The 26,084-nt window shown below is 34.6% G+C and overlaps 1 protein-coding gene across 5 annotated transcripts in view; it reads left to right on the top strand.

The window, feature by feature from the left end:
* Rabgap1l (RAB GTPase activating protein 1 like) overlaps nt 1-26,084 on the top strand; it is a 466,677-nt gene that overhangs the window by 61,521 nt on the left and 379,072 nt on the right. For all 5 annotated transcript variants that reach the window (XR_006146840.1, XM_042674520.1, XM_042674521.1 and 2 more), the window contains 4 exons: nt 1,033-1,143; nt 16,874-16,940; nt 22,828-22,930; nt 25,784-25,950. Coding sequence is in view for 4 of the 5 variants with exons in the window: in XM_042674520.1 (XP_042530454.1) it covers nt 1,033-1,143; nt 16,874-16,940; nt 22,828-22,930; nt 25,784-25,950 (448 nt within the window). In the remaining variant the exon portion in view is untranslated. The remainder of the gene's footprint in view (nt 1-1,032; nt 1,144-16,873; nt 16,941-22,827; nt 22,931-25,783; nt 25,951-26,084) is intronic.

Raw genomic sequence — 26,084 nt, 5'->3', positions numbered from 1 at the left:
CTTTCCTGTCTGGGCTTGCTTGAAATCATGAGATCTCAGCCTCCTGAGTAGCTATGATTATATACACGAGCCAGCAGCACCTGGCACTGTATAGGTGTTTTATCTTTATTTTTACAGATAAAGAAATGGTGTCTGGGCAAACAAGTTGCTCAGAATGTTTTTCTTTCCTGATAAGCTACTTTTCTTTAGTTCAATGAGATAAGTGAAACATCTCATTGGGCCTACCGGCTATAAGAATCGGGAATTCTTCCTAAGAAGCCTTCGGGAATTCTTCCTAAGAAGCCTTGAAAGCAGTGAAATGCTCTTATGTTGCCATGGATCACAACCTCATTCTGAGTGTGCCTGCAGAGGTCATTTGACTAAACACAACTTATTTACACACTAATATTTCCAGTCACCGTCAATAGCAATGGATGGACATAGGTCGCGTCCAAAAAAAACAGAAGTCTGGTTCTCAAATCTTTAACCAGTGCCATAAGTAGAGGTTCAAATTATGTTTGTTGTTTTAATTAATATTTTGTTTTAGGAATAGTTTGTTTGGCTTTGGCTAGATTTTGACTAACTTTCTGTGATCTGTATCTTTATCCATTGTTTATTTGGATGTATCAGAATCATCTCAAATTTTACGTGTCTGAAAGTAAGTTGTTCTTTCTGTGTTTGCCTTGGGTTTCACTTTGTTTTGGGTGCTCCTGGTTACACCAAGAGCTAAATCAGAAATGTGATTGTCTTAAAAAATTAAATATGTAATATATTAAAATTAGTTAAAATTTGATATTAACTGAAATTGTCATATTTTAGATCTTTATTTTAATCTTGGTTAGGAGATAAAATGTAAGACTCCTATAAATCCAACTCAAAAGTAAGTAGAAGTTATATTGCTTACTATAAATAGTTTGCTACTTGTGGGAAGATGAGTTCAGTACATCTCAAGAGTGCTGTTGTTTACATACTTTGTTGTATTCGAATCCTGGATCATGTTATTATTTTATTGTATTACTGTATTGGTAATTCTTGTTCTTTTTAATGTTTCAGTCCAGTGCCTAAGGATAGAGATAAATTTTATTTCAAGTTAAAGCAAGGAATAGAGAAGAAAGTTGTGATTACAGTGCAGCAACTTTCTAACAAAGAACTAGCCATTGAAAGGTAAGTAGCTCATTCCCAAACCTTACCAAAAACTTGTATTGACATTATTTTTGTGTTTCAGAAGGCATATTGTGACTCTCAGCACTATTATGTGACTTTTCATTGTACTTCATTTTTTTCACTTAAAATGCTGTAGTTGGTTAAATAAACTACTTAGACACAGTTAATTCACTGAAAATCTGGATGACATGGTCTTGTCATCCAGAGTTAAAAATCTCAAAAAAACCAGCCACATGGCTTTGTGAGTTTTTTTCCATAGCTATGGATTTACAAGTTCTGATGCTGACAGGTGGGTCAAAGGTCCTCCCCAAGAAAGCACTGGAAATGTATTCTACTTTCCTCTGAACTGCAGACTGTTCTTTTTACTGAATAAAGTTTCAGTGGATTATTGTTGAAGTTCTTCCCCTTTAAACTAACCTCTCTTCTGGCAGCTACCTACTGAGCCACTAAAAAGAGGCATTTTGGGATTGTACATAGAAGAGTGCAGGGGTTTCTGATCCCCAGAGCAGTAGCTCAGACAATGTGGCTATATTTAATGTAGATTCCAGTTACAGCATTGAGAAGAGTATATCCAGTCTTGTCTGTTTAGAATGTGCTGAATTCTTAATATTTTTTGAAGTTTCCTATCTGTTAGTCTACCAAGCCACAGAACCCTAGTATTGAAGTAGATGCTTCTAATAATACCCAGTATTTCTCGATTTCATCTGATCACTTAACTCTCTACTGTTACACTCCAGAGCTTTTTTTTTTTTTTTACACATCATGCAGTTATAGTCTGTTGTTTTGTTTAATCTTACAGATAAAAACAAAGCACGAGGTGCCATTTTTTTCTCATTGTTTGGTACTAAGTTTTCATGCTTGTTTAGTTTGCTTGCTTGATTGGCACTTTACTACTTGGGCCATACCTCCAGCCCAGCTTTTTTAATTGGCAAAGTAAAGTTTACTTCTGCAGAAGGATATGCTACTGACAAGAAGTCAAGTAAGCAAGCTTGCTGGGTAAGCAGAGCACTCAGTTTTTATCTTTAACATATTACTGTCCTTTGTTATGATTGTTCAGAACTTTTGTGCACAATTGTGTATGATTGGTTAGTTTGAGAGGGGCTAACAGTTTTATCTGAGCAATCAACCAAAACCAGGACACTTGGCCAAAACTTTTCAGCAAAAAAATTCTTACCCAGCTGGTACTTTACCATTTGAGTCGTGTCTTCAGCTCTTAGAAAGACAATTCTTTTAAAAAATGTAATTTTGTTATTACTAAGACTACATATGGAGGGAGGTTATCATTTCATAAGCCAGGTAATGAGTACATTTTTTGGCAGTGTCACTCTTTCCTTTGCTTGCCCCCAGTTTTCCCCTCCCATCCCTGCCCACAGGTTACATAGGTCATTTTCCGCATAGTGTATACTAAATAGCATAGTTGCATTTGTTCATCCTCCCTCCCTCCATTTCTGTGTCTCCCTTTCCCCCCAAAGAAAAAAAACCCAAAGCAAAAACAAACATCACTACCACCATCACCAACAATAACAATAACAACAAAAACAATAGTTGTCTTAAAAAACATTTTTAGTTTAAAATAATTACAGACTCACAGGAACTTGGAATTGTACCAAGAGGTTCTACATACACTTCCTCCAGCTTTCCCCATTGGCAACATCATATGTAACTACATTGCATTATTCACACTTTGGAAATCAACATTGGTATAATCTGCAAATCTGTTAGAGCTTTTATTGAATCTTTGTAAGTAGTAGTACTTTTGCATATTGTAGTAGTAGTTCATTGCTTTAAGAAATTTATATTTGTAACCTGGATGCTGAGTAATTATAAAAGATAGAGGTATTTCAGGAAGTGGTGTTGTAGCTCAAGTGGTAGAGCGCTAGCCTTGAGCTGAAGAGCTGAGGGATAGCGCTCAGGCCCAGAGTTCAAGCCCCACGACCAACCAAAAAAAGTGAAAAAAATTCCTAAAAAAGAGAGATATTTCAGCAATATTCTGCATATCATGTATATCTGTATATCAATATTCGGTGTATCAGTTATCATTGCTTCTTGACTACAAATCTACTTACCTCTGATTTTACTTTTCTTTCAAAGCAGTATTCAGTTGTGACACTAGAGGGAGCTGGAGGGACACTGCAGAAAGGAGAGAATTCTTTTTCTGGCTCCTGTGTGCTGTCTTGTTCTTTGCACAAGGTCTGGGGCCAGTGATGCTGCATTCTACCTTTGCACGCAGTTCCTCTGCAAGCTCAGAGTTTTGGTTCTGGTTCTGTGAGTCTCACTTGTAACCCTCCCAACATAGATATGTTGCACCATAGGCTTCTTTCTGTCTTGTTAGTGAGCTGGTTCGTGGGAGCCCTGATTACCTTTGCTTACATGCTTGCCAAACTGGGCTTCCTGTGCCTTAACTTTGACTGGACATTCCAGCAAATTTCTATAGCTACAGTCAGGCTCCCTATAGGGAGATCTGAGTGCCAGCTCTAGAAAATAGATTCTCACTCCCACCCTTCCTATGCTTGCTCTTCCTTGGGATACTTTTTTTTTTCTTAATATTCTCCCATTATAGTTAATTCTTCATAGTAAACTTTCTTTGTTCAAATTATTTTATGTTCTTTTTCCTGATTGACGTAACTATGACAGTATCTAATTGAATTAGTATCTAAGGATATTAACTAGTCATTATTTTTCTGGGATTACAGTTACCTGGAAGGAAATTCCATGAGACTCATATTCAATTAACCCCAAAAAGCTGGAAGTGGAGCTGTGGTTCAAGTGGTTCAAGTACTAGGCTTGAACACAAAAGCTTAGAGATAGGACCAAGACCCTGAGTTCAAGCCCTAGGACTGGTACACTTACAAAAAAATACCTCTAAATATAATTATTTTACTAGTATGTGTTGCTTAGTTTGTCCTTAGGATGGCAGCATAGATATAGATCCTCCCGCACCCCCGCCCCCCTGCCGTCACACGCACACTTTTAAAAGTTTTTGGATTGTTTGAAAGAAGGAAGAAGACCTGAATTTTGTTTTGTTTTGTTTTGTTTTTGGTCAGTCATGGGGCTTGAACTCTGGGTCTGGGTGTTGGCCCTCAGCTATTCAGCTCAAGGTAAGCACTCTACCACTTGAGCCACAGCGTCACTTCCTAAAATATTGTTTTTATGTAGTACTTCAGGGCAACTAATTAACAAAAGTTCAAAAAAAATCTTTCTTATAAATGAAATCTTATGCTTTATGCTGATTTTTCTGTTATCACAATAGTTTACAAAGTTTAATAATCTTTTTTTCCCTTTTTTGGTCGTTTTGGGATGACTTCAGAGTGTCACCCTTGAAGAAAGTGTTCTGTCATTTGGATCTCCAGCCTTTTTGCTTTACAGTTTTTTTTTTTTTTTTGATAGGATCTTCTGCTTTTGCCAGCACTAGCCTTGAAATATTATCCTCCTATCTCAGCCTCCTGAGTAGCTAGGATTAAAAGCGTAATCCTCTATACCCAGTTTTTTTTTTTTTATTGTGAAAATACTGTACAGAGGGGTTACAATTACATGGGTAAGATCCAGTTTGTTTTTAGGCAGGATTCAACCTTTTTTCCTAGACTGGCTTGGATCTATGATCCTCCTGTCTGCCTGTCGCATTGGTGGGTTTACAGGTTTGAGCTACTAGTCCTGAGCTCCTAGTCTATATTTATTGTTTTTATTCTCAGACTATTTTTCTAATTGTTATTTTCATGTTTCATTTAAGGTTTATATGTTTAGAGTGAGTTATTTCACTATTCTATACTGTAGAAAACTTCTTTGATAATGGTCCAAAACTTAGGCTAATTTAGTTGTTGGAAATGGAATTGAACTTCTAGGAACCTGTTATTTTGTACAGAGATAATACTGTTCTATGTTTAATTTTTTTTCCAATCCTGGGGCTTGAACTCTGGGCCTGGGCCTTGTACCTGAGCGCCTCTGTACTAGTCTAGTGTTCTCTCACTTGACCCACAGCTCCACTTCTGGCCTTTTCTGTTTATGTGGTACTCAGGAATCGAACCCAGGGCTTCATGCTTCATGCATGCTAGACAAGCACTCTACCACGAAGCCACATTTCCAGCTGCCTAAGTCATATTAAAATTTTAAGTTATATGTCCAAGTGGTGTGATAGAGAAGAAACAATACTACACAGCATAACTGCTTGTTATTTCTTGTAAGGTAACTGGCCTCTGCAAAGTTGGATTTTGAGAGTTTTTCTCTCATTTTCAGAACTGTTTGTATAAGCAATGTGATTTATGAAGAATAAATGCTTTCCTAATAGGTGTATGGAACTTCGGTTGGAGCTATGGTGAAGAGTACCTATATGATGAGTCCCCAGTATAAACCTGGTTCACTGAATCTCTATGGGCTTTTATAGTAGAAGGAAAATAATATATATTGTCAAAACTTGTTGGGGCTGGGAAGGTGGCTCAGTGGTAGAGCGCTTGCCTTGCATGTATGAGGCCCTGGGTTCGATTCCTCAGCACCACATAAGCAAAAAGAAAAAGCTGGAAGTGGCGCTGTGGCTCAAGTGGTAGAGCGCTAGCCTTGAGCTGAAGAGCTGAGGGACAGCGCTCAGGTCCAGAGTTCAGGCCCTACGACCGGACCCACCCCCCCCCCCAAAAAAAAAAAAAAATTTGTTGCGGATAGCATTAAGTATATCCTGTGTGACTCCACTGAGAAAAGCTCTTCTGGGTTTTTTCCTCCTGATTTCATTCCTCGTGCCTTTTCCTTTTGCTTATCATGTCTCTTATCAGTTTACTGTAGAAAAACATAAGCATAAGTGCAACTATATCCTGAGGCATGTGAGGCATCCTCATAGCAAGTCAGAATATATGGTGGTCCTGGTCCTGCTTCAGCACAGAGGCAGTTTGCTATTAGTAATTTTTCGCTCAAATAGTGTTTGAAAGTCACTGATTCCCTCTTTGTATTCTGTACTTGTCTAGGCATAGCTTTTATTGACTTAAGGAAATATTTACCTAATTGAAGGCCTTTTATTAAGTGTCAGCTCTTTTGGACATTATTTTCAGAACAGTAAGATTTGTGAGATGAAATTATGAGTTAATGATAATAAATATATATTTAGGTTTAGAAATTTGCAACATATCAACTGAGAGTATCTTTAGGCATAGAGATGACTATTTTTTCCTAATGTACTTTAAGTAATACCTCATCCACACCAGTGTACTCCGCTCTTCTTCCTCCTTTCTTCCTCTCAGTAGTAGTGAGAAGATGACTAGATGTCCAAATTTCTCTGGTAATGTTGCTCTTTGGTTGATTTGAATACCTTAGTTGGCCAAAACTGAAGGAAAGTAGAGTAATCTAGAACTCTATGTACTCCTGTAAAGATTCTTCTTTTTACCTCCAACTTACAGTTTCACTGAAATAAACTGTTTTGCCTATTTCCCTCAGGTTTGTAAAAGGTCCAGGATTTCTGTTTTTCCATCATACAGTCATCCTTGTATGACTCTGTATTTCTCCTCACTTGACTCCTATCTCTTATCTCCACTCATCGTCCTTAGCCATTCCATCCTTACTCTGGAACTCATAGTCTATCATCAGCACAGTTCCTTTTAGTGTCAATGTTTTTTCTCCCTGAATGTAACCTTACTTTTCTATAGTTTGCTTTTCACCTGGGCACACTGCTTCCCTTTTGCTTAGATATGATGACTATTTTCTTTCTTTTATATCATGTATTGCGGGCCTGCAGATATATATCTTTTTTGTTTGTTCTTCTCCCAGGTGGCTATTTCTCTTTCTGTCTTAAATAACAACTTGGAAGTATATGCTATCAGATTTTAAAATCCTCTACATTGTGTATGTGTGTGTGTGCTAGTACTGGGCTTGAACCAGGGCCTCATACTCTCACTTGGCTTTTTTGCCCATAACTGGTACTCTACCATTTGAGTCATGCCTATAGCATTTTGTTGATTAATTGGACATGGAGTCTTAAGGAACAGAAATCTGGATATTATACTTTACCACAGGTATAGCTTGCCTATATCTTCTCCCATTCTGTAACCTGTTTTCTTGCTTTGTTGTTTTCCTGTAGTTTTTAGTTTGATGTAACTAATTTTGTTTTCTCTCTTTCTTTCTCTTCCTCACATTCTCTTTTTCTCTTTTTTTTCTTTTAGTAGTTGTACAAAGGTTCTTCTCCCCCCAACAATTGAACCCAAGGCCTCATACGTGCAAGGCAAGCACTCTGCCACTGAACTACATCCTTAGTCACTTTGCTATACTGTCATTTGTTTGTTTATACTTTTTGTCACTTGTACTATTGAGATCCCGTTAAGAATAGCTGAGCCCAATTCAGTGTCATGATGTGTTTCTCATGTGTTTTATTCTTGTATATCATATTTTCAGGTGTTAAATTTCAAGTGTTAATTCATTTTGTTTCACTATTTGTAAACAGTAAAAGACAGTCTAATTTATTGAAGAGACCAATTGCCATTTTCTCAATAGATATTCTGGACACCTTGGTTGAAAATCAATTGATTATAGATGTGTGATTTTATTTCTTGTCTCCATTCTGTTCCATTGATCTGTCTGTTTTTAGATTAATACCATTGTTTTGGTTATATTTTTATATATATTTTAAAATAGTATAATGCCTTTGGCACTTAAGAGTGCTTGATCTTTTAGAGATCTTTTTATATTTAAGATTTATTTTTATTTTGTACAGAATATCATTTTAATAGAGATGACAATGAATCTATAGACTACTATAGGCTACTATGAACATTTTAATAATATTGATTTTTTTCTAATTGAATGGAAAAGCAAAGTATTGATTTAGAAATAAATTATTAGTCATTAAACCATGTTGGGTTGTAAAATTTATTGGTTTATTTTCGTATGACAATAGCTAAATTATCATTTTGTTTTTAAGTTATGATTCCATATTTCAAATTTTGATCAGTTGGTAACATAGAAATAAATAGAAGCAATATTGGCCAAAAATGGTATGAAGGTAGTTGTATTTTTGAAATAAAAAAATGACCTAAAATATAATCTCTTTTTTGTTGCTTTCCTGTTAGTTAAATTCTCTGCACTGAGAGTCAATTTTAGGAAATAGTAGCCATTAATTTTACAGTATTTTTTCCTACTAGAGCAGAACATTGGTATCTGTGAGTATGTAGTTACAAGGAGATTTCTGGTTGAGTAAAATATGTGACTGCTTAGGATGTGTAGAGTTTCAAACTCTTAAAATTTATTCAGATTCTATATGGAACACGCAGTAGGCAGTAGGTCTGATCATTTATAACATAAAAGCATACAGAATAGGTTACATTCCTGTGACAAAAATTATACTTGTATACTTTAATTGCTACCTTTCAACAAATCTAAACATTACACTTTATCACTTAAATGAAGCACATAATTTTAGCTACTTTTGGGGGTACCATTTTCTTTTTAAAAATTTTTCAATTTTTTAACTTTGGTATTGGTATTGGGGCTTGAACTCAGGGCCTCATGTTCTCACTTTGCTTTTTTTGTCTTTTATTTTTTTTGGTCCTGGGACTTGAACTCAGGGCCTGGTTGCTGTCCCTGAGCTTCTTTTGCTCAAGATTAGTGCTTCAAGCTTTTTTGGTAGTTTAATGGAGTTAAATGTCTCACAGACTTTCCCTCCTCCCAGTCTGGCTTTGAAATGTGATCTTCCTGAGTAGCTAGGATTGTAGATGTGAGCCACCCATGCTTGGCCTCACCTAGCTTCTTTGCTTAAGATTGGTGATTTACCACCTTTCGCTACTTAATTGGAGCTAAGAGTCTTTTGTACTTTTCTGTCTGGGCTGGCTTCAAACTGTGATCCTCAGATCTCAGCTTCCTTAGCTAACATTACAGATGGGAGTCACCAGCACTCAACTGTCATTTGCTTTTTGAGAGGCAAATTTTAATGAAATGTAGGGCATATAAACTGAGCTGTGTTATGTACTTGTGGGAAATTTTTATTTTTCAAATTTGTATTTTGATTTTAGTAGTACTATGGTTTCAACTTTAATACTTAAGCCCTCAGCCTTTTTCAGTTTTTTTTTTTTAATATGGTCTTGTATCTTTGCCTGGATCAGATCTCCTATTTACAGCATTCTTCTGTAGCACTTATTAGCATTCTTCTGCAGCACTTATTAGAGGTTCATGCCCTCAAGCCTGCCTGGCTTGTTCATCAAGATGGGATCTTGCTAGCTTTTCCCCCTTCCTGCTGGCCTGGAACCATGACATCTCTGCCTCCTACTATGTAACTGGTATTACAGGTATATGACACTGTGCCTAGCCAAAGTTTCTTTTGATATTTATTATTTTTTAACCTTACTTGGTCAAAACTTTATGTAATAAATCTAAAAATAAGGCAGACTTACTGTAATTTGTCCTGGTGTTCTAGGAAATCTTTGGTGAATGTGATGGTTTTGATAATGTCCTTCCAAAGGTTCATATGTTAAGGAATTTGTTGTGACATTCTTGGGAGGTTAATGGAACCTTTAGGAAGTGGAGCCTAGTGGAAGACAGTCAGATCTCTTTGTTTTCTGGCTGCCATGAATGAACTGTATTCTATGTACTGTGCTTCACAGATCCAAAGCAACAGGGTCAAGTGACCATGGAACTTCTGAAACTATGAGCCACAATAAACATTTCCCTTGTCAAGTCAATTAGGTCTGGTATTTTGTTGAAGTAAAACAAAGCTATCCAACTCAAGAACAAATAACACTTTCTGTCTGCCGAATGCAGAAGTAACCAGTTTATACACCTTGCTTCCTGAGAAGAATAAACAAGAGTAGAAAGACTCCTTCCCTGGGCTGGGAAGGTGGCTCAGTAGTAGAGCACTTGCCTTGCATGCCTGAGGCCTGGGTTCGATTCCTCAGCACCACATAAGCAAAAAGAAAAAAGCCGGAAGTGGTGCTGTGGCTCAAGTGGTAGAGCGCTAGCCTTGAGCTGAAGAGCTGAAGGACAGCGCCCAGGCCCAGAGTTCAAGCCCCACAACTGGACCCCTCCCCCCCCCAAAAAAAAAAAAAAAAGACTCCTTCCCATTACTGAGGGCTCTGAAGATAGGAGAGTGAAAATGTTAAGATCAAGAAATGTGAAGTCCTCTTATCTGGATTTGAATTGAATCCTAGTTCTACAGTGACATTGATCAAGTTGTTTAACTTCTCTGAGCTTTAGTTTCTAATTTTTTAAGTTTATTATTATTAAAGTTTATTATTTTAAAGTTTACAACTAAACTTACCTCTTAAAGCCTGTTGAGAGGCTAAAGTCAATTAATCATTGTGACATATTTGCAATAAGTGACAGAGTAAATGCTTAAAATGCTTGCTACTATTACTAGTTGTATCTATTAACACCTAGTACCACCAGTGGTACTTATACCACTATAATCATGATGTTTTTTGGATTATTGGTGATTTTATTGAATGAGAATAGACTGCCACTATAGGAAGACAAAATCTTTGCTATATTTATTTAGAACTTTGGTATACATATAGGCAATCCTTATTTGGCATAGTTATGATATGCATGAATTTATGTTACAATGGCTTTGTTAAAACCATTCTTCTGACTTTAAGGTATAGTTTTTGGTCATGGTATTATTATAGTTAATAAAGCATAAACTTTACTGTTAGATTTTCGGTCCATTAGTCATAATATAAATACATGATCAGCAACCAGTCATGTTGCTTCTTTCAAGTCTGTTGGTGATTGGTTATGGTCCCCTGTTAGCTCACACGCAGCAAAATGAATTGTGTGACTTCCTTGTCTACCAGCATTGAAGCTAGGTGATACTTGGCAGAAATGATAATTGAAAGAAAATTGACTAACAAGTGCTGAAAATGAGACTGCTTATGATCTTAGTGATATTAGTAGATTTGGAAATTAAAGAACAAAATGAAGATAGGATGAGACATAGGCCTTCATTGTAGCAGTGATATGAACCACTCTGGAAAAGTATGACGATTATAAAAATATAATAAAAGCATTCCAACATCTTTTTGTTTAAATATCACTAAGAATAGAAAACTGTTTAAGGTTGAATTGGAGCAACTTAACTTTTACTTTGGATTGAGGGCTGTAATAAAAAAGTACAATCAATTTTGGTAGCATTTTTATCACATTGAAAGGAAATTTTACACAGAGGTGATGCAGTTTCCTTCACTGAATTTGAAAGTAATATAACATAAAGCTTATAATTGAAAATATCCAGACACCAGGGCAGGAAGTAACAATGAATAGCATATGTGTAGCATAGCAAAACTTTTATTTCACTATAGAAATAACATTTCAGGATTTGTGTAGGACGTAGGATTAGAGAAGAAATAGATTACTGTGGTAGTGTTGACACTCAATGGAATGTTCCTGTTCAGTGGAATCTTGATATGCAGTTAAGAGGAGCTTGGGGAAGATGAACTTGTCAACATAAATAAAATACTTATAATTAAAAAAAAGGTCCCTGAGGAGGTGACTGTTGAAACATCTGATTACAAGAGCTCTTGTAGATAGCATACAACATTGAAAATGCTAAGGACAAACTGTTAGAAGCCGTTTGAAACTTAGAAAGGACAGTAACTATTCAAGACATAGAAAAGATGCTTATTTTGTATATGAGAAGGCAGTAAATGTGTCGGAAACCATTATTAATTAAAAATTTCAAGGAAAATAATTTTTAATGCTTCTAAGTATTTTCAATGAGGCAGAGGACTCAGTCAATGTCTTGCTTTTAAAAATTCCCCTATACATTTTTATAACTAAAATTTTATTTTATTTTTTCCTCCTATGGTACTGGAGACTGAACTCTGGTTCTTGTACTTGCTAAGCGAGTACTTTGCCACTTGAACCATACCTCTAATCCCTTTGCAGTTAGTTTCTTTTTCTGATAAGGTCTTGTGCCTTTTTTCAGGGCCAGCTTTGGTCAATAATCCTTTTATACCACCTTCTGAGTTTTGGGATGACAGGGATGTACCAGTTTAGATAGGGTTCTTTCTTTTTTTTAAAAAAAAATAAGTTTTTTTTAATTGTGAAAATACTGTACAGAGGGGTTACATTTACATGAGCAAGGTAATGAGTATATTTCTTATCAAGCATTGTTGCCTCCTCCTTTGTTTTCCCACTACTATCCCTTCCCTTCCACCTCCACAACTACACTTCCCCCTCCACCTCCCTGCTGCCTAAATTGTAAAGTTCGTTTTTCAACATAGTGTCTTGTACATCACATTGTTGCGATGGTTCTTGCTAACTTTTTTCCAGGCTTGTCTTGAGCAATGATCCTTCTGTCTCTGTCTCCTGAGTCTTTGGGATTACAGCCTTGAACCATCATTCTTGGTGGAGTTGATAAGTTTTGACCAAAAATTTTAGAGGTCACAGAACAATCATAATTTCTTCCTTTGACTATATAATCACCATGGATAGTTTCAAATTGTATTGTTATTTTTAGAGTTCTGCACTGTAGTTTATAATGAGAAATACTTGTGTATGATGATATGTTTCTTTCTCTATTTGATATCCTTAAGGAAGGAGAAAACTTCAGAAAGCCTTAATGGCTTTTATGATAGACTTTCTTAACTATTTTTGGTTTGAGCCTCGTTAGGGTAAGAATGGGATATCAATGAAATGTTTAGTTGTAGTATTTTATACATAATTCTGAAAATCTTTACCCGAATTATAGATTTCTTTTTTTTTAGTTATATTTACCCCCTTTTGTCATGTAGTCTCATTTTCTGGATTTTGTGGTTTTATTTATTTATTTTTTGTTGTTTGAGATAGGCTGTCATCATGTACCCCAGGCTGGCCATAAACATACAATACTTATGTTCCACCTTCCTGAGAGCTGATATTAAAGGCATATCCCACTGTGCTGGCATACATTTCAGTTTTACTACAAAATCTTTGTCTAGTAAGAGACTATGGTTTTTACTTGTTAATTGGTCATATTGATGCCAGGCCCGCTTACCCTACCTCTCTCTTTCCCTTTCTTTTTTCCTTTTTTTCCCCACTTCATTGGTGCTTTCTATAGTCTTCATGGTAGTAAAAAGAATTCATAGTGCTTTGAGGGACTAAAGTCAAGCAAATTATGCTAATGTTATTTATTGCAGGACATTAATAGATCTAGTATTCTCACTTTTTTTCCTACAATTGCTCTAATATTGCTAGAGCAATCTTAGATACTGATTTTTTGGTGTTTGTTATGAATCATATCTTGGTATGAGAATTGTTTAAAGCACTATTTTGAGTAAGAACTCACTAAAGATTATGGAGGGTAGAACTTTTTCTTCTGAATGGTAGTGATAGTTGTAACAATTTATAATTGCTAACTCCTTTTCAGTTTACAGTGTACTTTCATCCCAAGTGTTTTTTTGTTTCAGCTTTGCATTAGTATAATGAACATATTCATACTTGGGAAATGTGGTGGTGATTTGAAGGTTGTGCCTTGAGTTGATTCTTAGAAGGAGTTTATAGTCTTTTCCATTGTTTATCTAGAGAGGTGACAGGGTAGATGTAAAAGATGATATAGATTTGTAATCATAGACATGGACTTGAATCTTAGTTCCATAATTTAATATCTTGTGGTTTGGGGCAAATTACTTTCTCTTAAAAACCCAGTTTTATCATTTGTGTTAATGAGGGTTATATAATTATGTAGTAGTAGCTGATTTAGTTAAAACATTAAATTATAAATATGAAATTAATTTGTTATTAATTAAAACATTTAATTAACAGCATGAAATATTCTTAGGAAGCTTGATTTCAATTTGGAGTCAGGTATCTATTTATTGTATTATAATGTTGAATGCCTTTCTGCTTTGCTGACATTCTGTATTTCTAGATATTAGAGAACTTACTAATCTTACTGCAATTACCTTCTTGCTTGTTTTCTTTCCCCATCAGACTGAATTCCTTGAGAAAACAGGTAGGATAGCAGTTTGCTTTCCTGTTTTACTCAAGGAGATATTAAGAGAAGATTGAGCTACTTATTATTCACATCTGCTGTTTGTGTTAGTAATAATATCTATTTCTGACACATATTCCTAATAAATATTTCTGGTCTCCATAGGAAGCCTGATGTGTTTTAATGAAGTACTTTGAAAATGACTAATAACTTGATAGTAAAAAAATTAGGTAATTTTGATCTGGAAGAGCTAAAGTTTGTATACTGTGACTGTCCTGTTTTCTAGAAGAAAAAACATGTCAAGAAGGGCTACGTGAAAAATAAAAGTGTCCTGAAAAAAAGAAGGGCTACGTGCTTTCTAAGATTTCACTTCTGGTTGGAACTCTAGGAAAGGAGTTTTGTATCAAATTATGGTGACGAGTATTTTCATTTATGGAAAATCCAAAGCTTTAAGACTCTTTGTTGGTTCTGACCAGCAGATCCAGAGTGATTGATGAAGAAATTCAGTGATATCTCAGAATATTGTTTATTAAATAATTAATATTTCAATTACCACTCCAGTTACCACCTTGGGGTGAGGAATGAGTTTAACTGACATAATGTTAAGCTCTGCTTAACCTCTCTCCTAACCTCTGCTATTATAAATTCAAATTAGCCCAGGACATACTTAAGAGGAGTTATAGGAAAATAGACATTCCAAGGTACAGGAGATTAAAAAAAAATCAGGAAGCACTTAAGCAGTTTTGGCAAGGCATCTAGAAATGTCCTCACTAAGATAAGTATATATAGGAACTCTGTCTTTTGACAAGAATCAATATAAAGATCAAATAGTCATAATCCTGTGTTTTTAGACACAGGATGGAAAAAACCCCATTCAACCAGGGTTTTCCGCTATTATCATTCATACTTCAAACACATTGTCAAATCTCCTGCAGCTAGGAGGGTTCCCACAGCTCCTAGCAATGGATTACATTGGTAAAAAAATATACTTAACCATTTACCCAGAAGTGTTTAAGAAATTTTATGAAACAAGGAACCTGAGAAAAGTAACAAAATTCATTTTTAACGTATACTATTTTGATATTTATTAATTTATTACAATGAGAATAGTAGTTTCGTAATGTAAAAACATCCTTTTGATAGATAAAAATTTCTTTAAAAATCTGTGAGCAGTGCAAGGTGGAGCACAATATTATAAGAAAGTATGAAATATCTTTCCTCATTTTCACGGTTGAGACCAGTTTTCATATGTGAAAAATTCAATCTTTTATTGTTACTTAGCAAGAGTTTAAGACAAGAGTAGATGAAATAGAAGAAATAGTACAGTGAAATGTGTGATCGATTATTAATTTGTACAGACTATTCATTGTCTGCAGTATGGAATAATCATTAAAATTATCAATATTAGAATATAGTAATTCTGTGTACTAGGTTATATTTTTCCATTGGCATAGGATACATTTTCAAAATTATCCTTGTAATTTATCAACTTTTTTTTTTTTTTTTTACTATATTCATGATTTCTTTTGGATACCACAAGGGAACATTGAATAAGGCATCCTCAGGTAGTTACAGAAAGTATTTTTTTTTTTTGGGGGGGGGTCCGGTTGTGGGGCCTGAACTCTGGGCCTGGGCGCTGTCCCTCAGCTCTTCAGCTCAAGGCTAGCACTCTACCACTTGAGCCACAATGCCACTTCTGGCTTTTTCTGCTTATGTGGTGCTGAGGAATGGAACCCAGGGCCTCATGCATGCAAGGCAAGCACTCTACCACTGAGCCACCTTCCCAGCCCACAGGAAGTATTTTTTTTTAAAACAACTTTTTAAGCTCACATTTGGTTAGGACCAATCACTTACTTTTTCATGTGGGAAAAGACCATACTTCTAGGAAATTAGGTGGTTGGAAAACAAGAAAAACCAGATGACTGGAGGTCTGCCACTAGTTTGAAAATTAAAAAAAAACAAAAACCAAAAAACTTTGTTTAATTTAGTTACATTGTCTATCTCTTCTATAAGACACTTCCTAGCATATCACATTTTGGGAAGATAGATTGAAAACCCTATTAAATGGTATACCTCGTTGGAAGATGGATGTCCTGATAGATTTACTTTGCTTGAATTAAAGATCTGTTTAATAAGATTATGAATTTGAGTGAATTGTTTAACTCTAGACTTTCCTTACCTGTAAATGTTAGTTAACAATAGCCTAGAAAATATAAAAATTTTAGTTTAATTGCATTTTAGAGCTTATGAAAATCCTTTACAAGAGCAGTAGTGTTGGTAGGATTCCTGAAGCTTTTCTAGCATTATCTACATACAGTATGTAGATAAGAGTATATGAATGATATTTTGGTTAAAATCCTCACTAGTATAAGAGCACATTTAATAATGAAGTCTCTCTAATTTATAAACAAAACAGAGAATATAATATTATATTATATGACTGTTGAGGGTCAGGGGCTTCTGATAGTCTGCAAAGAAGTATAGTGCTTTGTTATTTTCAAAAACTTACTTTTGTTTTACAACTGGCTTAATTGGTCTTGACCATAGCAGTTTCAAGGCAACTAAAATCTCTTATCTCCCTAGAAACTGATTTATATCTCATTACTATACAGTTTGTATCCATTTTTAGGGTAGTTTCTGATTCTGTAATTCTTTATGTGTAAAATAAAGGTTTTGAGATTTTTTTATGACTTCATTATTTTTATGTGATTTTATTGTATATCTTGAGGAATTTTTATTTCTGATGTTCCTCTCAAAAAGCTATTTATAAGTACAAAGCTCAGATTGTATGACTATTATAAACAAGGCTTTTTTTGTATTCTTGATACCTGATTTCTCCTTTTTTCTTCTCATTATTTTCAGATGTTTTGGAATGTTATTAAGTCCAGGTCGAAATGTGAAGAACAGTGATATGCATTTACTGGATATGGTAATGACAATCTTAAGCACCTTAACTAAATGCAGATGTAGTTATATTTTTAAAGTATACTTTTATAATTTTGTCAAGTTATCAGAATTACTTCTTTTAGGTATGTTATATCTTTTCTTTAAAATACCAAATGTACAGTTGTAACAAATATTTTTTAAGTGAATGCAGTATCTTTGTTTGATTAAAATGTACTGATTGTTTAAATATAGTTAATTTGAATCCTATGATGTTTTAAGCATTTCTTTAAAAAAAAATCTTACCTTGATTATTTGCCCTTCGTAAAGTATATTTACTATATTTCTTTAAGGAATACCAATAAAGATTAACACATTTTCAGGGGTTGGTATTTGGTATAAAAGTAGCAAAAACCTTGGCTTAAATTTTTTTTTTTTATTTTATGTTGGTCTTCGGGTTTGAACTCAGAGCCTGGGCTTTGTGCTTGAATTTCTTTGCTCAAGACTAGCACTTTACCACTTGGGTCACAGTTCTACTTCTGGATTTTTGGTGGTTAATTGGAGGGAAGAGTCTCATGGACTTTACTTCCTGGGCTGGTTTTGAAATGGAGTCCTCAGATCTCAAGCTTCTGTAATAGCTAGGCTTATATTCAACTAGCACTCAGCAAGAATCTTAACTTTAGACAGAAATATTTTCTGATTCTTTTTAGTTAGTGACATTTATTTTGTGAATTAGAAATGTTATAAGAAATACAGTAAGTATAAAGTTCCTTATTTAGTAAACAGATTTTTATGTTTAGTAGTAATGGGCACTGCATATTTTGTTCTTTCTAATAATGATTTGTAAATATTAGTTTTATACACCTGTGTCAGGTTTTATTTTTTGAATTAGTAATATCAGCAGTGATTTTTTAAAGTTTTATTGGGATGCTGTATATTTTTTAGGTGCTTGTGTATGTGCTGAGCATTGGGTGAATTGCTGGGGTTTACACATAAGTAAAACAATTCTTAGCATCTTTGGGTTCAGTCTTTTGTTGGAAACCTTTTTTTTTTTTGGGTCCGGTTGTGGGGCCTGAACTCTGGGTCTGGGTGCTGTCCCTCAGCTCTTCAGCTCAAGGCTAGTGCTCTACCACTTGAGCCACAGCACCATGTCCAGCTTTTTTCTTTTTTGCTTATGTGTGCTGAGGAATCAAAGCCAGGGCCTCATGCATGCAAGGAAAGCATTGTACACTGAGCCACCTTCTCAGCCCCATTGGAAACCTTTTAAGTATGTGACCACAGCAATGAGTTAAAATGCTCTTTCTAGTGTACAGTGAGCCATGGAAATGTAGACAAAGCTGCCTAGATAGGTCAGATGAAGATAACCAATTATATTGAATATAAAAAGGTAAATACGTTTTTTAAAAATCCCTTTCTCTTCACCTGTCTGTACAACCTATCAGTCATGAATGTGATTTTATATAAGGCAAAACATAGTGTTTTGGAGTTTTGAGTGCTCTATATAGTTTTTTTTTTTTTTTTGTCGGTCGTGGGGCTTGAACTCTGGGCCTGGGCGTTGTCCCTCAGCTCTTCAGCTCAAGGCGAGCGCTCTACCACTTGAGCTTCAGCGCCACTTGCGTTTTGGAGTTTTGAAAATTGCAAGTACAAGGAAGTATTTGAGGGGCACTGAGACATAAAAACTTCAAAAGATATTGGGTCCTAATTATGGTCTTTCATCAGAGTTTAACAAATAGAGTTGCACCACTGGCAGAGATTTAGCCATAAAACTGAATTTTTATGCCCCCTTGTCTAGCTAGCGGAGCATTCTTCCTTCTTAGTGCCATTAAAATGAAAGGCCTTGTCAGCCTTTGTGCTTCTGAAAAGTGGGCTTACCTGAACAACAAATAATTGGGCAGATGTTTGTACTTGTTATCATCAACAGTTGTGATTTGTTAAAACCAAGTGTTGTTAATCTTCCTGACATAATTTTAGTCAAGGGTCAATGACCACATATTAAAATATCTAATAAAAAGGAACTCATTACCATATATTGGAGCTTGTAGACCATATATGATTACTACAAGGTTATTTCTTTCTAATCAGGTGAAATATTTCTTGTAATTTTCTCTAATTAGTCTTCGTTCTGCCATCTAGAGAAATTAATACTAATATTCCTTTGACCCAGGCAGCTGGTCATGGCAAACTGACACAAATTTTCTGCTACTTTACTTATTTGGATAGTCTGAAAATGCATATATAAAGATAATTTGTGATATCTTTATTTTGAACTTTTTTCCCTCAGTGCTACAGATCAAATCTAAGGGCTTGTGTTGGCTTAACAAATAAATACTCTACCACTGAACTGAATCTCTAGTCCTGTTTTTCTTTTGTTTTCTTTTATTAAATTTAATTTTATTGTCAAAGTAATGTACAGAGGGGATACAGCTACATATGTAAGATAATGAGTATATTTCTTGTTGAACATTTTACCCCTCCCTCATTTTTCTCCCACTTTTCCTCTTTCTCACCCCCCTCCCCAAGTTGTAAAGTTTATTTTCAACATATTGTCTGAGTGTTGCTGTTGCATTGGTTCACCCTTTGTCCTTTGTCTCACCATTTTGTTGTTCCCTTCCCCAATTAATATAATATATATAAAAGACAAATCAGGGATTCTTCCACTTATGTCCTCCAGCTCTTTTTGTTTTTATTGTTTTTCAAATAGGGTCTTGCTTTTGGCTTGCATTGGCCTGGTCTGATCTTCTTAATGTGTACTTTTTTCACATAGCTTGCACCATTGTAAGCCGTTTTTGTATTGGATTAGATGGGTTCTCACAAACTTGTTTTTGCACTGCTTGGCTTCAAACCAGGATCCTCCTGATATGTACCTTCTGAGTAGCTAGTATTATAAGGCATGAGTCACAGCTCCCAACCCTGTTTGAATAGTTTTTTTTTTTTTCAAGCCCCAGTCTAGGGGCTTGAACTCAGGGACTGGACTCTGTCTATACTGCTCTGTGCTCATGGCTAGCACTCTAATACTTGAACCACAGTGCTACTTCTGGCTTTTTCTGAGTACTTTATTGGAGATAAGAGTCTCATGGACTTTTCCTGCCTAGTCTTTGAACTCTGATCCTTAGCTCTCAGCCTCCTGAGTAGCTAGGATTATAGGTGTTAGCCACTAGCTCCCAGCTTGAACAGTTTTTAAGCAGTACTGACTTTTCCTTTTTGTGAATATTTTCTAATAGGCAAGGTGCATTGAGACTTTTTAGTTTAATAAATCTATAAGTGTTTAAGATCTTCATAAGCTATACATATAAATGAAGCTTTTTTTGGTTAAATAGATAGTTTTGTTATGCTTATGTATACATACACACTTGGTATAATCATCTACATAAATTCATACAAATAAAAACTGGTATTTTTTTCAGTACTAATAACAGTCAGATTTCTTCCAAAATGAGAATAGTTTTGGTCAAGGAACTTACAGTGTAGGAATAAGGAAATAGTTTTTTTTTTCTTTTGTTTTTAGCCTGTATAACTCATGCTTACCTTTAATTCACTAGTTCCTTGAACTCATGATCCTCTTACAGGCTTGCACCATTATACCTAGTGAAAATAATCATATTTAACCTATACCTATTGATACCTAAGAAACTAATGGCAAAACACCAAGAAAAGCAAAAAACTTAGAGTTTGGTTTCTTTCTTCTGGAAAATAATTTAAAATTTATGTTCATGGATTATTTATTGATGATATGCTAGAAACTGAATCCATAGTTACAACATAGATTTTAAATTGTAATCCAGTATACTCACAATGTATGTGCATATCTATAAAAACTGAAGCAAAAGTTTTGTGAAACAGTATTTAATCCTTACACATGTGATAAAATCTGTTTTTCTTCTACTGGTTTTGTTCTTGTGCAGTCGCTATCCTTTCTTCTTTGATTCCCTTCTTTTTGCTTTTCAACATGTGCTCTCCCTTAATTTCTACAAGTGTATTTGTTTATTGTCTGCTTTATTTACAATTCTAATCTTGAGATCTTCCTTCTTTAGCTTCCTGAAGGCTGGATTATAAGTGTGAACTACCACATCTAGTTCCTACACTATGTGTGCGTGTGTTTGTGGCATAGTGATTAAACTCAGGGTCCCCTATAAGCCAGACAAGTGCTCTGCCAGTTGAGTCACCTCCTTTGCCCTTTAGTTTATTTTAGTTTGACCCGGGGGTTTGTTGACTTTGCTCCATTTGACCTTCAACATGTGCTCCTCCTTCACTTACTCTGTAGCTGGGAATATGGGTATGAGCCACCACTCTGTTCCTACATGCTATTTTTTAAAACACTTTTCTGATGTAATAATTCATAACTCTCTTTTATATGTGTCCTGTTACAGCCTAACTCATCACTAAAACCTTTCAGCTTTTTCTGCTAGCTACCACATTCCTTGGTATTAATTCAAAGAGAGATCATTATTAGTTTAGCTCATCTTTTTGAACTCAAAACAGAACAAAATTTCTGGTCCAGAGATTGGGATCTTTTGGATCAGAGCACATTCCTGTTCAGGGGAGGTAGAAGGGGGTGATAGGGAGAGAGGAGAAGAAAGGGAGAGAGGGAGGGATTGGAAAGAGGTGAGAGAAAGAAAGGAAGTTTATAAATATATGTGTTTGGATAGATTGATTGATACATAGATACTGAGTAGACTTCCTTTGCAAATGGTCTTGAATTACTTTATTTTTGAAATTCAGGATCACTGAACTCAAGCTACAAAATTTAATTAGTAAATCCTTGCTAATATATTAAAATATACATAATAATTACCAAATGACTGACATAATCTTATAGTAATTTGGAGACCCATCTGTGAAGGGATAATAATAATAAAAATATGGAAGATTTTTTTTTCTGTTTTAGTCTGATCTTTTTAGTACTCTTCATAGCATGAGAAAATTGAGTTCTGCAGATACTGTTCTTTTGTTAAAATACTTTTTTATTGTAAAACTACTGTGTACAGAGAGATACTGTTCTTTTCCATATATACATATTTGTATACTTTCAAGATGTTCTGTCATTGGACATCCTCTATTCCTTTCTCCCTATAGACATATGCACAGCTATATGTGGCCTTCTTTTCCCCATGAGAATTGCTAATTTCTTAGCGCATGCATGCACTTAATTCTTAGTAAGAATTAAGGACTTTGTGAAAGTTTAAAATAGAGGAAATGAAGGAGTAGGAGAGAAAAGATGAAGGAATATTAAGGGTAGAGTGATGAAGCTAATAAACTATGTAACTTCAAACCAGAATTAATCTCCTAATACTGATTTATGATAATTTATGAAACTTTACAAATATATGATCATAGATAATAAGTTTGAAGATATTGTATTACTGTAGAGTAAATTAATATTTTAAGAATATATTAAAAACTAGAACATTAAAGGAAAATACTACTCTTTTTATGATTAGACTTTCAGTCTAACTACCTTCAATTAATTCTGTACTATAGTTTTTAATAGAGATTGGTTGCAGCCTTCAGGAAAATGTCAAGTTTAATATAAGTTCATGACATTTTTTTTTTTTGGTTGGTCGTGGGACTTGAACTCAGGGCCCAGTTACTGTCCCTGAGCTCTTCAGCTCAAGGCGAGTGCTCTACAACTTGAGCCACAGTGCCACTCCCAATATAACTTCATAACAATCACAGTGTTGTTGTCCAGTGTGTATGGGTATGCTTTCTTCTATCCAAGAAGTGTATGTTTGTGTATAGAAACTGATTAAAGAAGGCTGTAGGAGAATTTAATGCTTAAAGAAATGCTTTGTTAGGAAAAGAAAAATTACAACAAAAATTAAAGCCCTGCTTTTGCTGTAAATTTGAATCTTAACAAAATGAATCACTTAAAGCTATAATTTAAAATAGTGATTTTATGTATATATTCTCAGTGATTCTTGTTTGAACTTATGTAGGAATCCATGGGAAAGAGCTATGATGGAAGAGCTTATGTTATCACTGGCATGTGGAACCCTAATGCACCAATATTTCTGGCACTTAATGAAGAAACCCCGAAAGGTGAATTCTTAAAATTGTTAAAAATTCAGATGTTTATTTAAGATGAAGATATTCTTACTTAGAATGTGAAGGTCTTTTTCATACTTTGTGCTTCTATGGAAGAAAACCCTATCATTCAAAAGAATTCTCCCAGAAGATGTTAAGTGATTTTTATTGGATTATGTAGAAGGCATTGGGCTTTGTGTTTTATTATAGAGTTGTTTTATTTGGGTGGGAATGATAGAAGAATATGAAAGGTGAAAGCAAACTCATTCTAGATACATATCTTTATTGTTTTAACTTTAAAAATATAGATTATTTATATTCCTCATTTATTCTAGCTTTTGATTTTTGGGATTCTAGAAATAGAAATGCTTTTCCCTTGTTACTTATCTTTTTATTTAACAGGTAATGTTACATAGAAATTTATTTATTTTTTTGCGTCCGGTTGTGGGGCCTGAACTCTGGGCCTGGGTGCTGTCCCTCAGCTCTTCAGCTCAAGGCTAGCGCTCTACCACTTGAGCCACAGCGCCACTTCCAGCTTTTTTTTTTCTGCTTATGTGGTGTTGAGGAATCGAACCCAGGCCTCATGCATGCAAGGCAAGTGCTCTACCAGTGAGCCACCTTCCCAGCCCCTACATAGAAATTTATAAATGTAAAATAATCAGCTTTCATTTTTTCCTAATTTATCTAGTATCTATTACCAATGTTTTTGCCTCTGTATCATCTGCTTTTAAACATAAATATTTAAAGTTTTATTGGATGGATTATAGTCTTACTACAAATACTTTGTCATTAGTCTAATATTTATATTTAGAATATAATGGATCAATTTTCTTTATCTTTAATTTTACATAGCTTAGTTTCTAAATAGGCTTTTGGCTAAAGACAGGAATAATTTGTTACTAAAATGGAAATATATTAATGAAGATAAGGAAAATGATAAACATTTGTTATTTTCCTAAAAGAGATCATGTGTGAGGCTACGTAAAATTAAGGATTGAAAGAGAAAAAATTATTATATAAAATCTACCTTTTTATATTTTAGCAATCTGATTTCTAAGTAGTTTATTTCTAGAGATGGGCTTACAAGTTTCTTCTTTGTAATCACTAGATAGAAAACACAAAAAAGAGAAAAATAAGCCATTTAAAAAGTTTAAAGAGGGGCTAGGAAGGTGGCTCAGTGGTAGAGCACTTGCCTTGCATGCCTGAGGCCCTAGGTTCGATTCTTCAGCACCACATAAGCAAAAAGCAAAAAACCGGAAGTGGTGCTGTGGTTCAAGTGGTAGAGCACTAGCCTTGAGCTGAAGAGCTGAGGACAGTGCCCAGGCCCAGATTTCTGGCCCCACAACCGAACCAAAAAAAAAAAAAAAAAGTTTAAAGAATAAAGTTAGAAATATTAAAGACTAAATTATAAAAGTAGCTTTTATCTGATTTTATTGTTATACATATTTCTGTTTTATATTTTAATACATATTTTATCTTTAAATAGAAAATAATTCTTTTTTTTATTCAATTAAAATAGCCTTTTTTATACTATATTACAACAGTATTCAGATCCAAAGTATGTGTTAAGTTTAAGATCATTTTGTGTGGTACCTAAACATGTTGTTATGAACTTTACAGTTTCCAATTTTTTTCAATTTCTTTTAAAAATATGCATTACTCAGATAATTTATAAGCCAAATAAAATTTAATTTTTTACTGAAGAAGTTTAGGCATTGAGGCAGTTGAATATGACATTCTATGTCTGGTGTTACTTTCTTTTACCTCTTCAGGGTCCTCTAGGTTAGTTACAATGTCTACAGTATTTTAGATTCTCTTGTGTTGACAGGGGTAATACTTAAAGATATGTTGAATTATGTTGAATTTGATAACAATAGAAATATGATAATTATGATTGATATGTAGTGTCTGGAAAAAGAAAAACTATTGAGCCAGGTGATGTAATCTTAGCCACAAAGGAATTGAGGATTGCAGTTTGAAGCCAGCCCAGGAAAGAAAGTCTGTGAGACCCTTACCTCCAATTAACCACTCAAAAGTAGAAGTGGAGCTGTGGATCAAGTGATAAAGTACCAGCCTGAAACAAAAAAATCCTGAGAGACAGCTCTCAGCCTTGAGTTTAAGCCCCAGTATTGGCACATATCCACACAAAAAACATAATTGGAAGTTTTTTCTAATGGTAGTCTTAGTTTGTATTTTCTTTAACTAAGAACTAAAAAGTGCCAGACAAAATAAAGTTTTAAAAAATACATAAAAACTAATGAAAAATTATGAAGTATCATAGATCCAAAATTTCCAATGAATATCAAGCAGGTTCATAAAATTCATATATCAACTCATCTTAATGGGAAACTGTAGAAAACCACTATATATTGACATAGATTCTAGATTGAATGAAGTAGCTGAATGGACACGTTAAATAGTAATAGAAGTTAAGCTGATAACACTGCACTGCTGTTCTCTAAAAGCTCTAGTCAGGCCATTGACACACACAGACCATATACACACACACAAAATTGGGCTGGGGTGTAGCACAGTGGTAGAGCCTTGTACAAGGCTTTGTGTTTAATACCCAGGACTAAAAACATATAAAAAATAAATTAGTTAATTAATGGCAATAAATTAAAAACACAAGCTGTGTTTTACTCTAAAACTCTGGATTTTAAATTATTTTAAGGATCTGATTTGGAGAGATTTGGAGCTGTGATTAAGATTAGGATCATTAGTGTCTGAAAACATACTAACAAGGTAATAATTAAAATATCTAAAAATAAATATATTGGAGGCAATCTGATTGTAAATAACTGCTGTTTTATTAAATGATCGAGGAACAATAAATCCAACATAAACCCCAGAAACTTTCTACTGCAGATAAACGAGTGTACATGACTGTGGCAGTGGATATGGTAGTCACAGAAGTGGTGGAGCCTGTTCGCTTTCTCTTGGAGACTGTAGTTCGTGTGTACCCTGCAAATGAGAGGTTTTGGTATTTCAGCAGGAAAACTTTCACAGAGACTTTCTTCATGAGATTGAAACAGGTAGGACCATTTTGTTTATGTAAACTATAATGACATATTTTCCTTCCTACCTTTCATTTTTCATGCTAAAGTCATTCCTTGAGTAACAACATAAAAAGTTTAATTTTCTCAAAGAATTAAGTGATACTCAAAGT

The sequence above is a fragment of the Dipodomys spectabilis genome, unplaced genomic scaffold, assembly GCF_019054845.1.
Source record: "Dipodomys spectabilis isolate Male_0828 unplaced genomic scaffold, ASM1905484v1 ptg000019l, whole genome shotgun sequence".
NCBI lineage: Eukaryota > Metazoa > Chordata > Mammalia > Rodentia > Heteromyidae > Dipodomys > Dipodomys spectabilis.
Note: the sequence above shows the minus strand (reverse complement) of the source record. Positions and strands in the feature narration are given on the sequence as shown.